General features: G+C 38.0%; 1 protein-coding gene across 3 annotated transcripts in view; it reads right to left on the bottom strand.

Annotated features, from left to right (window-relative positions):
• ANO6 (anoctamin 6) overlaps positions 1-14174 on the bottom strand; it is an 80913-nt gene that overhangs the window by 18670 nt on the left and 48069 nt on the right. For all 3 annotated transcript variants that reach the window (XM_068933874.1, XM_068933867.1, XM_068933858.1), the window contains 7 exons: positions 9838-9903; positions 7828-8106; positions 7348-7461; positions 5295-5410; positions 4719-4853; positions 3293-3398; positions 2006-2066 (listed from right to left, as the gene is read on the bottom strand). In XM_068933874.1, the coding sequence (XP_068789975.1) occupies positions 2006-2066; positions 3293-3398; positions 4719-4853; positions 5295-5410; positions 7348-7461; positions 7828-8106; positions 9838-9903 (877 nt within the window). The remainder of the gene's footprint in view (positions 1-2005; positions 2067-3292; positions 3399-4718; positions 4854-5294; positions 5411-7347; positions 7462-7827; positions 8107-9837; positions 9904-14174) is intronic.

Below are 14174 nucleotides of genomic sequence, written 5' to 3'. Positions count from 1 at the left end.
CACAACTGCCTCTGCCTGCAGAGCAAGGAGATTAGGCTCTTGCATGAACCTCTAACTGCTGGTTGGGGCCCCAGCACAAATCACAGGAAACAGTATTATACTGATCTGTTCCCAGAGCCTTTTGCAGCTGGGAGTCCTAAAGTGCAGGGCCTCCTTCTGTGATAGCCTCTACGCTAACAGCAGAAGAAGGGCACATAACATTCGGACAGCCCCATGACACAGAAAACCGCTCCTGCTAGCTAAAACAACCTAGCAGCTGTATTGCATCTTTCAGAATAGGGAAGGAGATGCTGCTGCATTTAACATTCTCCTTTTATTTTGAAAAGCCTTTTTTTTTTAGCAGAGGAAAACAAATGAAGTTCCAGAATCAGGAGATTCAAGTGCTAATTTCATCTCACATAGGAATTGCAGTGCTCCCTTCAGCATGTCTCTCAACCTTGCCACCCAGATATGGCCTAGGCAGCTCTGCCTCCTAAGCTGTGTTATCAAAGACTGCAAAATAAATCCCTCTACTAGAGAAATTTCTTTGTTTAACTGATCTTGTGTGGGGAGGGGATCCAGAGATGGCAGCAAGTGAAGTGGAAGCTGCTTCTTGTCCAGGAGCTCTGCTAATCTAGCCATGCCATCACAGCAGCATTGGCAGAGGCTCTGATCTAGAGCGTTAATTCCTGAGGAAAAATTCACAGATATTTTATAATGCTTCAAAATATTTGAAGGGAATATAGAAAAAAAACATAATTAGTAAGTCTACAAAAGTATTAGAGCTGGATGAAAATTACAGTTGAAATTGTACCAGGATCACGGGTCATTTGGATTCAGTACAATTTTGACTGAAGTAGTGAAATACAATTCACCTCTTTATATACTGGACTTATGATGAGGTTACTAATAGACCTTGCAGCCATCGCTATAACTATGCAGTTTAACTTTGCAAATAATCCTCTTGGAATCGTTCTTCAAAACAGGAAACACCATTTTTAATTAAAAAGCAAATTACAAAAAAATTAACTATTCAGATGACAGAAAAAGATTACATTAGAAGACTACATTACAAGCTGTCCTAATTTTTTTAGAGAATTTCCTGCTGGTATGTTGATTTTAGTATATATTTTGAAAGAACCTTTTAGAAATTATATCTTTCATCTAATAATTCTTTAAAGATATAGGTACTTTAAAGCATGTTAAGTCATTATAGGAAGATCAAAATACAATGTGTTTTACAAAAAAAAGTAATTTAAATACTCTTAGCCTACATGCAAACTCAAAATTTTGTATCAGTTATTTTCTCTACAGTATCCTGTATACAGACCTAACATACAACTTATTTTTGGAAATTTCTGGATGAGACAGTGCAATAAAAGCCATTTAACAAAGTTCCTAATACGAACAAATGAAACTGTTTCTGCAAAAATAAACTTTGCATAATCCCTTGAATCCAGTTCTAAGTGGTTTCACCCAGAGGAAATATCCTGGTTTCATATACATTTTTCTTCTACAAGACATCTCTAGTGCTTGCAATTACTGCATTTTTACCAAATCAGTTTCTTAAATGAAGACAGGAGCAAAAGATTACTGGAAAATATAATAAATGACTGTATTTTTCCACTGCCTTGCACAGTCACACAGCTGTTAGTAGGCACAAACAACTCCAAGACTCTCTGGAGCAAAACAGCTCCTTTGCCAGAGATACTTAAGTGTGTGGATCCTGCTGGATGAACATGAGGAAGCTCTAATCACTTCTCTCTTACTTTTCTCCAAGTCGGATGAAACTGAAGAGCAACATTCTCACCTGTTCCTTTAAGTTCTACATTTTTTGTTTTCTTATGATGCTAAAAAGAGTTTACTGTGAATGCATATGTTTCCTACTATTGCTACTATTCTACTATTCTACTATTGCTGACTATTAGAAAATGAAGTAGTTGTAAATTTGTCCATGTTTTCTTGGCTGATGCTTTAGGCTTGGCCAAAATTAGATGACAAACCGCAGTTGTTGAAATTGACTTACCCCATATTCCCATAAATACTGCAAACACCAATGTTCCAAAGCTATCAAATATACAGAGTTTCTGGAAAAAATTGAAAAGAAAAAAAGTCTTAAAATAAGTCCCAGCTTAAACTGACCAAGAATAGAAGTTTCTTACTGAACATCTTGAGTTTTAGCTCTCTTGTAGTTTAATAAACACTCTTTACTGATAGTGTTCCCCCAATTTCACTCTGTGTACCTTTCAGTAAATTATGGAAATTAACTGCAAAAACTGGCATCAACTGTATAAGGCAAATATGCAGAAAAAGGATAGTAAAACAGTATAGCACCAAAATTCCTTCCATCCGTTGCATAGGAAGAGGAAAAACTAGCGCTTCTAGTCTTGGAACTCGGTACTCGACAGTTACATATTTTTAATACAGCCACAAAAAGGCAATGAACACATCTGGTTCTCATGAGTCAGATGACAACAAATCAAGCTATTTAGTAAGAACATATTTTGATGAGATAGCTCTGTGATCACAATTTGCATTTTCTTTCCACCATATCCTTTTCCCTATATTCTCTTTTTTTCCTACCCTTTATCTTAAGTGGGCTGAAGTAATATAATTCATTAAAGCTGGGCAAAATATTTTTCATGAATAGCTGAAAAATTGCAATTTTGGAGTGACTGAATCTATGGAAAGGAATGACCAAAGGCTAACATCAGCCTAGTGAGGCAAGTTAATGGAGAAAGACAGATAGGTTCTGCTAGACAGGAATTCAGAGCAGGAACCCAGCACGCCTTCTGTCATGGCTAACATCAGCCTCCCCATGTATCTACCTTCTTCTTGACAACTCAGGCCAAATTCAAGGTACAGATTCAGCTAATTTGTTTGGGGAGGGAGGCACGAGAGCTCAGAAATATTAAAACTTTTAAAAATGTTTCTTAAGTAAAATTGTTTAACTTTCAATCAAGACTTTCGTAACTGAACTTTTTTCAAAAAGGAAAGAAGTACCCCAAAATGAAGACAAAATATTTCATTTTGGATCAAACAAAATTTCTGTTTAGCCCAGTATCAAATATTTGGGGGCAATCTGAAATAAAAAAAACCTCTTTTTCTTTTAATTTTAGATCAAAGTGAAGCAATTATTATTAGTGCTGTTTTTACTTTTCAACCTTCAGCCCTTGAACCAAAAAGCCCAACTATTTTCACAGTTTTACAGTAGGACACTACTGGAGGAACAACACTGTTTTATACGTAGTAGGTACTAAACAAAGTGCAAGTGAAGTTCAATAGCAGGTCTATAAGCTGTAAATTTAGTTACCTTGGACGATTCACAAGTGATGGTGAGGTTCCAGTAGGTACATACTTTATCACATTGAGGACACATTATGATATTACCTCCTATGTTGGGATCACATACTTCTTGGCTAAAAAGAAAACTAGTCAGTCACTCACCAACACTAACCCCTGAAGTCCTTTTTCACATGTGAAGACAGTGCAATAATCTCAAGGAACTGAGAAACAATTTACCAGTGATCTACTCTCAAGAATTTTCCCCACTCCCTCAACACTCCCCATTTCCATTCTTATCCCTCATCTCAAAAATGGATGACATGGAGGGAAAATAATTTCTGCCCATATACTTCATAGTAATTCTCAAAACTGCTTGCACTAAAAATAAAACAGCTCTTCCAAGGTCTTAGTTCATCTGGCACTCCTCAACAGGAAACCCACACCTGCATGCTCACACCAGCTACAACAGCAGGTCCCAGGGGAAGGGAGAGGAACACTGCCTACCAGAATGCAGAACAGCAGCAGATCTAAAACAGCTACATAGTCTCTGTGGTCTTCTAAAGAGGATCAACATGGAAAGGGAGGGCTAGTAGGGTGATAAGAGGTATGGCAAAACTGTCTCCTAAGAGAAGGCAAAACAGTTGGGCTTATTTAACCCAGCACAGTAGAGGTTGAAAGGTGATGTACTTGCTGTCTATAAATACATCAGCTAGGTAAACACTAGGAAGAAAGATGAATTATTTATCTGAAAGATAATTCTGGCATCAGACTAAATGGCTATAAATTGGTCATGAATCAGCTTGGGTCCAGCCAACACAGGAGTGGAGCTCTGGAACAGCCCTTCATCATGTTTAATAAGGATAAACACCCTTCTGGAAGGGGACTTTAAAACGTGATAGCCTGTAGAGAACATTGCTCAATGACTCAGGTGTTTTTAATTTGAATTCTGTCATGCTCTAATAAGGGAATCCGTGTCATGACTTTGCCAGTTTCTCTTTCCAACATATCCTGGGCAGCTGGAGCCCACTATGCTGTTGCTCTTCATGTTCACTTCTCTTGAACTACAGAAAACCAAGTTTGGTGGTTTTATCAGGCTCTCTGGATACATCCCTTCAGGTTACGATACTGAAAAGGATGTGTTACACCAATTTGTACTGAAAGCTGATTTTCGCTCTTTTCTTTGTTTTTCTACACTAGGTGTGGTGAACTTAGCGCAAAGGATGAAGAAAATGATTAAACAGCAAACTCTTAAATGTCTATTATTGTAATGGTTCCTGGATATTTATTACTCTTTTATCCCATATGTTATGCCTTTACCTTCAAATTAATGACTGTTGTTGTTCTCAGGCTCTTTCATTTTGCCTCTGACTTTATTATGCAATGTCTTGCAAACTCTGTACATTAGGGGACTGATCAAAATTGAGTGCAATATTAAAGTAGGCATGACCAGATACCTCCATGTGCAGTTGTCCTTTGTCAGACATCCATACAGAAAACAGCCAACTCCTACAACTGCAGCCACGATCAGCATATTAGTGTAAAACCCCAGCCAAGCAAAATAGATTCCAATTTTCTCTCCATAATATTTCCTGTGGAGGGGAAAGGTTTCTTTTGAAATGCACATACATTCACATTTCTGTTTCAAATGGCTCTTCATTTCACACATTTTGCACCAGCCCTCATTGTCATATTCCTCTGGTTTGAGCTTAGGATTGCAGAAATGTTACTGCTGATTATTTCTAGGTACTGCTATTGCCACTTTTATGCTTGTATGAGAGGATAGGAACAGAAAAAAAAAGAAAGGAAAAAGAGAGGAAGATGATTCTTTGCAACGAAAAATTTTAACTGATTGCCTTTTCATGAATCGGTTTGTCATAAAATCAAGCTCAAAGGATGCTCCCATGCATGGTCTGATATGGGTGTACATATCTGCCCTTGGAATTGAGCTGTGTCTCTCATATCCTCAAAACCAGACCTGTTATGTAAGTTCCTAGGTTCCTCTGCATTAGTCCAGCCCTAGTTACACCAACCTGATAAAATCCAAGGGCTGCAGTTTGAAAATGTTTTTAGGGTGAGCCCATTCTTTGTAGAGAAGATATCGTTCACTTGGACAGTCAGGATCAGTTGACAGGTGCCTGAAACTAGACTGCAAAAGAAAAAAAGAGCAAGAAAATGCAAGAAAGAGCATGGGAAGAAGATAAATTAATCTAACCAGCATAGATCAACTGTCATCTCCCCAGACCCTAAGTCACGAAACCGTGGAATAGCCTTTTTACCCAGTCTCACTGCAAGCCAGAGAAAGGAGCAGGAGGGCAACTCTGAAAGCGTGTCAGGATTCAGGGCAGAAGGTTGTCAGAAAGGCAATGAATACTAAAGCGAGCACTTAATTTAACGTATGTGAGCCAAAAATAATAGACACTAATCATACACTTAAATCTAAGTACATGTCAGTGCCTTGACACTTAAGAATAGAAATAGAAAAGGATCCATTCTAACTAAAGAACAGGACTAAATTAAAATGGATTTTAAGTAGCTGTAACACGCAAAAATGCTTTGCTTCAGGACTATATTGTACTGGAATGAAGAGTGGAAAGTCTGGAGGATAAATACAGGGCTTCTAGTCTCTGTTTTAAATTTAAGAGAGCTCACATTGAGATAATGCATGTGTTTTTTACTAGGTTGTTTGAAAACCTATTTCAATAAAACCTATTTTATTTGATGGAATTTTCCATTCTCAATCTGTGGTGCAACAAGACAAGTGACATCTGTAGAAATCTACTGGCTCTTCTTGATTTTCAGAGAAGGGGTGATAAAGATTTTTAATTGTATGAAGAGACAGTCGTTAATTATCAGGCATACTGAGTTCAAATTCCCCGTGCCATGACAGAAATAGCCTGCAAGGCAGGTTTTAAATCTTTAAAAGAAAACCGCTTACCCACTTATAACAGACAGTCATGAATTTTATTTATTCTGTCCTGTAAAGCTTGGGGTTACTCACAAGAAGCATAATTTGTCTTGATTCTGACTTAAACATTTTATTGAAATCTTTGGAGGCCTCCTGAATATTTTAAGTAGTAGAGTCCAAATATCTCAAGTAGTTACCCATTTTCTTAATCTCCCATTTTCTTAATCATTTTTCAACAGAACACACCTTAGATACAAAACAGTGGTTTTGATGGGGTTGAAGGTGTGCGGGTGTAGATATAATACAGAAAATCAGATCACAGTCTCTGCTTACTGTATCCCATTTGCAGCCTCACCCTGGGTTTTTTCCTTAGTCAAATACTCTGAAATCTGTTTTTTTTTTCTTCTTCATTTTCTTTTTCTGTGCTATTACTAGCCTTTATACGGAAAACAATTCTAATATAGTTTTCTTCCTTAAATGATATAACTTAAAAATAAAAAGATTATCTCAGAAATGTAACTACAAAAGCTGCATTTTATTATTTTAAGGTTCAATTCGCCCCTGTTAAGTATATTTCCATATGACTCTGACATCATCTGCTAAAGTGTTGTACTGGCCCTACAGAGCCTTCCTGCAAAAGAGTTTTACTGCAGATAGATACTGCGACAATGTTTGGAAACTTTGAAAACGTATCTCATTCTGTAAGACTGTAACACAGCCTAAAATGAGATTTGCATTCTACACCTCTATTGAAAATTTTGATAATTGATAGGAATTTTAATACTGAAAATTTGAATACTAATAAAAGGAACTATGCTAAAACTCTGATTTAGAAATTATGACAGAGTGTGTCATGGGAACTACTACTACTCAGGTACCCTCAGTTTCCTCTACTGGCCAGGCACTTTACTGAACTACATCTCCCAGGGAATACAAGATTAACATCTCCTAAATGAAATACATTGTTTTTCAGTTGTGGAGCATCCTTTTTTTGACAAAGATCTACATTTTCTTGAAAAAAACAAATGCGTTTGGGGAAAAAAATCTCCTTGCCTAAGCAGGCAAGGAGAAGGACAACCAATAGTGCTTGTATCTTCCGCTCTAAAAAAACACACACGTTCTCTTAAGCTCCATACATCTACTTCTAATTAGATAACTATTATAAGCACTGGACTTACATCATGAAGGGGAAAAGCTGCTTTGTAGATTCCAGCATCCAGTAATTTGTTAATGCCAAACTTTTTCACATTGTTTTTAGTTGCATATTCCACACGGGATAGGATAAAATGAACCTGAAACACACAAAATGCTTTGTGTCTCTTGCAACCTGCAAGTAATCATACAGAACGATATCTGTTTCAACATATAATTGAGTTAGAAAAGGGCTAGCCGTGTAGGCAAAATTATATGGTACAAGGCGTATGAACCACTCAAATCTTCCCTTTAAATCTGAGCTTGTATTCAGGTGGAATGATAGGATAAAGTTATGGAATGCCTTCCTTCTAGATTGTCCAGTCTGTTTCACAAATGGCACAGAACTATTGCCTCCCAAATATTTCTAATATTTCAGTATGCTTTCATAAAGGTAATTGCACTGATCTAATTATAATAACCTTTTCTTTCTAAGATTAAAGGCTAGAAATATTCTATGTACTTACAATTCGGCTTCTAGTTGCAGGATTGAAAAATGTATCTTTGTCTTGAATATAAAAGTTGGACAAATGTTCCTTTTCAAAAGGGGCAGTGAAAAACTCCTGCTCGGGTTTAATGATATTTTCATCCACTCTGAACAGTCTACTAAACCAGTTGAAAGCTGAATCTCGGGTTTTCAGGTCATTGGGCTGCAGAGGCAATTTGATGTGCATAACCTCAGCATATGTGCACAGCACTTCCCAAGGTGCATGCACTTTTACAAAAATAAGTTTTTCATCCAAAACCTAAAATGAGAGAATATTAAAAATAAATATGTGTAAGAAAATGAAAGTAAAGCATTTTTCATAACACTTTTTAAACTACATAGATTTCTTTTTCTCTTTAAAGCTCAGATGACCCATTGAAGGCTGCATTCTTTGTCCATCTTAGTAAGTATATCATTAGCTTCTGTAAAGGTACTGACATAAGGTGAAAACACTCAGGAGAGAATAGTATGAAAAAAAAAGACTGCTAAATGTTTCTTTACTGCTAACATCTCTGCAGACTACTTTAGAAAGCAAGTTAAGTTTAACAAAGCTTACCCTTTATGGATTAATTAGGAGCATATCTAGACTGGCTGGCCAAACTGTGGCTTTGGAGCTGTAAGCGACTCTCCCCAGCAGTTCAAGTACCACTCCAGGGTTATGTTACTTGACAGAAGCCTGCAGTGGATGATTCTGGGTAATCTGAATTCCCAGTTTTGCATGGAGAATAGGGAGAGAGAAAGGGAACGATGTGCAGTCTCAGCCACATGAAATCTGTCAGATATTGCTCATATAAACTTAAGAAATTTCCAGTTTCAAAAGCTTTTCAGTCATAAGCACTACAGAATTATTGAAAACTGAAAAATGTAAGTATAGCAACAGTTCCATGTTAGACTTCCAGCTTTGTTATGAATCTGAGATATATTCCTGAGCCAGTGAGCTGCATAATGTAATTTCATGTGGCTGAGGCTCACAGATTCAGGGAGTCAATGGGAGAAGGAGATCTACAGCTGCTATGCAGGCTAGAGACAGCAGCTCCAGCTCTCAGGGTTCTCTCTACATGCTGCTGCTAGATTGCGCATACAGCTGGGAACAAATGTGCCCAGTGCTGTCTTTCTCGGTAGTCTTTGCCGGTTTCCCTTTCATTTGTTATGAATCTGAAGAGCCAGACTGCATCCTTGGATGTGCAATGAGAGCTCTCACTGCAGAAATCTAATAAATGTTGTGAGGTCATGGATTCCAAGTCCAATCCGGGAGAAAGGGGCAAAATGACTCTTGTTCCAGAGCCCATTAAATTACCGAATAATAACAAATATACACTGGAACAGATTGTCTTGTACATCTCCCAGGAGACCCAGCCCTAAAGCTGCAGTCCTGCAGGAAAGGAAGGAAAAGTGGCTTTATGCCATTTTTGTTCTGCCTGGATTCTGAACTACTGTGGGGGCTGAATAACCCTCAGGGCAAGAGTCTGCGGCTCCAGCAGCTGTTGTACACTATAATAGCTCTCTTGAACTTCCTGCAGGCTACATTGTAGCTCCAGATATACCAAGCACGATGGTTACAACTACTTCCACTGTGCCAGGCCTTGTGAGGAGCTGGGTCACTTACGGGAGCCCTGCTGTGTTCTTTCGGTAGGGGAATTGTGCCCTTGACACCCACTGGCTTCCTAGATAGCAAGATGTAGGGAGAGAATCTGTCCTCAGAATGTAGCCAGTAATTTTTTATTATCTTCCAGGTGCTGAGAGCAAACATGAACTATTTAATCTTCCTACTCTACATGTTTCATTTTGTAGAGCAAGAAAGAGACACAAAGTTTAAAGAATCTTGCATGAGATCACAAGAGACCCTGACAGAAAAAAGGTGAGCCTTCCCAGTTACCCTATATCGAGAGCCGAAAAAAGTTACAGTACATTCATACATCCTGTTTCCTTACTCAAATAGGGCCAGCTACTCTCAGACAAAGCAGCCCCGCACAAAGAAAACAGTACTCACCGATCTTGTGGCTTCTAGTTGCAAGCCATTATTTATCAGATTGGACTCATAAACCTGTCTCTTCCTCTGTTAAAAGGGATTGAAAATTATAAAACATCTTTTCCAATATGCATTTCACAAACATGTATGCATAGAAGAATGGAATTGCTTCCAAAAATGAAGACTCATTAAGTCATTATCTATATAGCCCACTTGACAGCTGCTGTGGCAGTGGGTACATTCTTAACTGCTGAATTTTTTTAGTTTTGTCCAACAAGCAAGAATGTCCTCAAATGCCACTGTGGAGGAGACTTCACCCTCTTAGATTACAATTACAAGATGGGGGGAGGGGGGCTCATAAACAGTTCAGTTCATGGCACATTACGGAGGCAAAAGTGAGGCGCAAATTTTGGCTTTGTGACAACTATACTTGAAACTTGTGATCTTCTCCTTTAGCCACTAACAGAACCTCTGAGGGCAGCCTCCTCCTTCCCGTTAATCTGCCCTTTAGAAAATACTCTTCATCTCAAGGACTTTCCATGAAAATCAATACCGACTTTCCTTCCCACATCTTGTAACTGTATTCTTCTTTGATAGTAATCATATGAGTTTACAAAATGATTCAAACTGTAATATCCCTATACATTTTAGTCCATGGCTGTGCACCCCAAAGGAAGCTGACAGCTGTAGCACTTGCAGGATCAGTGGTGCTGTTCTAGGAGCACTCAGTGTCCCCAGAAGAGCATAACAAGTTTCCCCTGAGAAAGATGTAATTCACAGATCATTTTAATTTCACTTCACAGTACCAGGCAGCTCTAGGCAGTTAGTCACTTACAAAAAATTGGAAATGTCTTTGTGAGCCTCAATTTCCTTTTCTCTTACCATCTCCACACACATAACTCCTCCTCCCAAAAATCACACACAAGCAGACCTTCTCCCCCAAAACACCAAGTATAGAACTCTATAAGGGATTTTAAAGAAATTTTGAAAATTAATGTGAAGTAGTCCAGCTTAAAAGCTACTTGCATGAGTTCTTGCATGCTCCTTGCATTACCCCAATGAGCTATTTGTTCATCTAAGTCAAGGGTGGCTGGCCCTCCCAGGCCTCAGGATTGTGTATCAAAATATTAGTACGGACAAGAGGAGGCACCTGTAGGCAGCCAGGGCACGGAGGAGGCTTCTGTGAGTAGTTTGCCAGGAGAAGATAACAACTCAGTGGGAACTCCTGCTTTATCGCTGAACACAGCTAGGCTGCATGCAGCACTGTTCTCGAGGTGACTTGGTGATACTACTTTCTTATTGACAGACATGCCATTGGACAATTTTTCTAGTTGTTTATATTCTCCTGTGCTTAAGAGATTCTGAGCTTACCACTACAGGAACTTTGATTTTTTAAAATAAGAGTGTGCTAATGGTTTCTGTAGCTCAGTTCTCTATAGTCAGAAAAACCTCTGTACTTCAACTAAAATGGACCAAACTCAATGATTTTAGTAGAAAGTCAATTAATGATCCTTTAGATAAAGTCTTAGGAACTTTGATAGGAACACAAAAACTGGCCTGCAGGGTAAGACCTAAGGTCCACCCACTGAGTAGCCTGTCTCTGCAGGGGCAAATATAAGAGGCTTCAGCAAAAGGGTCAGAAATCCTCAAGAATTGTTTCTCCACATAATTTTGACCCAGATTTAACACTGATGGAAGCCCCTGAGGTAGAAAAAAAGAAAATTCTTCCCAAACTCTAACAACTGTTGGAATTAATAATTATGATAAATCATATAAACACCCCATTCTTTTTATACTATTAGTTCACAATTGCTGCATCTGCATGCAGTCATGGTCAAAATGGACTAATCTCATATTTTGGTAAAAGGTATTTCTTTTATCTATTTTGTCTTTCCTGCCTTTTTATTCCAGTAAATATTATCCTCCTCTTGGGACAGGAACATGGAGAGCCAAATCTTTCTGTCTGTTTTCTTCTGTCATCTACACTTATCACTCCTTATTCCTCTCTTAAAAATAAAAAACAAAACAAAAAAAACCACTCAATCCCAGTCTTTGAAAGCACTCTTCATAAAAGAATCTCGCCATGTCTTATTAATCCACTTGTTCACTGGTGACAGTATAACAGTTTTTATATTTTTCTTCATTGTGTATGTGCATATATATTTGTATATATATATATATATTTGTGTGTCTATATATATAATATACAGTTACAATATATTGTATATAAAATACCTCCTAATAACTAGTGGCCCTTTCTTTGATTGCAGCTGTACCATGAAGAGACTTAATCTTAGCCGTTTCCAGCAAAATCCAAGTCTTTTCCTTGTCCTAACAGTGCTAACTTAGAAAGAGTGAATGAGTTTTTTCCTTGCAGCAATATTTTTCCTTGTGTTTGTCAAAATCTCATGGGTAATAGTGCTCCCATTCACCCTCAAAGCTAAAGCTTCATAGTCATCTTGGCTCCTGAGTGACCTACATAACCATCTCCCCCACAATTTTTGCTACATCATAACTGACTCCGCTTACCATATCATTAATAAATGTTCTAAACAGCACAGGAGGCTTTTTTACTTCACTATTAACTCTTTTGCCATGCCAAAAATTATTAATTCAATCCTACCTTTTTGCATCTTCTGTGTTCATATGGTTCTCTGAAAGATGAATCATACTGACTCATGAAAACATTTCACCTAGTCCTGCTGTGTTTCAGAAAATAAAAAAGGCACAAGGCCAAATACCTCTTTCATTTCTTCCTAAATAGTGCAAAAATAGATACAGGGTGATTCTCAGTTATATATACGTTCAATACTTTTTTTTAATCTTACCATTCAGATTGCTTCAATAATTTATTATGGCAAGGAGTTCACCAGATTAATTTTGCCCTCAAAATCTTAGAGGAATGTTGACACTATAAAGTTTCCCATAATGCATTAATGCAAGTAGTGAGAATCAAAGCCCCTGGGACCTTTGCTAATTAGGGATTTTCCTATTTTATATGAATGATTGAATTATGTGTAAGATGATCTATGGAGCAGCTAGACTTTTACCTAGAGGAGTCTATAGTGGTTTTGCGTTGACTGGGGAATATAGCATAAAGATATGATAGCTTATTAGCTTGAAATACAGAAACTGTTCCAAGTTTATTTCAATATCCGGCATTTTGCTAGGCTACCTGCAAAGTTAAGTTGTAGTAATAATGTAAACATGGTAATGTTGCTAAAGTAAAACTGACATAGATTTTAATGACTGAACGGCTAGCCAATAGTATAAGATAGTATGAGATACATAATCAAATACAATCTTAAGAAAGTGAAACTACAGTATAGATAAGAAATATTAAAGGCATGTAGAAGGGTTAACTCTTGGGAGCTGCTTTTTCACCATACGGCTTTCAATAGCCGATCGTTGTCTTGCCAAGCTGAGTAGGCTAACAAGACTGTGATATACTGATAGAAGAACGTTAACTCATATCTTTGTTTGGTTTCTTTGGGCAAAGAGAAAAGTTCCCCATAAAAATTTCCGTGTGGCTTCAGGGGAATAATCCTAACAGAGAGAGGAGTGTTTGAATAGCCCTGCCTCATCTGAGAGTCAATAGATAAATCACAGTCAGTCAGAGAGAGAATACTAGACCCACAGACTCCCCCACAAACATCACTTAAAAGGAACGGAGAGGAGCACTTTCAATATTGGTTGTGAACTCTGAGCTTCTTAGGTGGTATTGGAGGATTTTCTGGAAGCCCAAGCTGTCAGCATCAAGCAACTGATTGACTGAGAAGCTCTGCTTCTGTTGTCGTATTTTTAATATACGCTTCTTTCCTTTATGTTTGAAGATAATCATAAAAATGTGAAGCAGAATATGCTAGGAAGATTCTGAAACAAAAAAGTAAATGCAAAGACCTCCATATATATATATTTTGAGATACTCTGATGTTACACCAGCATAGTGATTTTTTTAAACCCGATTCACGACTACACAAAATCGGCAAAATTGCAGTCTACCTCTACCCTCAATAGTGACTTTTAAACACTGTGTTTGGAAAGACCCATTTCTGATCCCATGAATACATGCCTTAAATTTAGATAATTCCATCCGCCTGTCTGTCTGTCCTTCCATCCTCCCTTCCTTCTATCTGTTAGGCAAACAAGTAGGAGCGGGGTTTGGGGTTACTTCAGGAAAAGAATTTATTTTGATCTGTTCCTGCTTCAAAACCAATCCATCCTGCAGAGCTCAGAGCAGGTGTGGTTGCCCTCCTCCCAGTTTCAAAGGTCTAGTTCATCTTTGTTATTAAACTTCCTGGGTAGGTCAGCTGGGCACACCACTAGCATATACAGCCTGTCATCCTCTATTGTGTCAA

The sequence above is a fragment of the Struthio camelus genome, chromosome 1, assembly GCF_040807025.1.
Source record: "Struthio camelus isolate bStrCam1 chromosome 1, bStrCam1.hap1, whole genome shotgun sequence".
Taxonomy (NCBI): Eukaryota; Metazoa; Chordata; class Aves; order Struthioniformes; family Struthionidae; genus Struthio; species Struthio camelus.
Note: the sequence above shows the minus strand (reverse complement) of the source record. Positions and strands in the feature narration are given on the sequence as shown.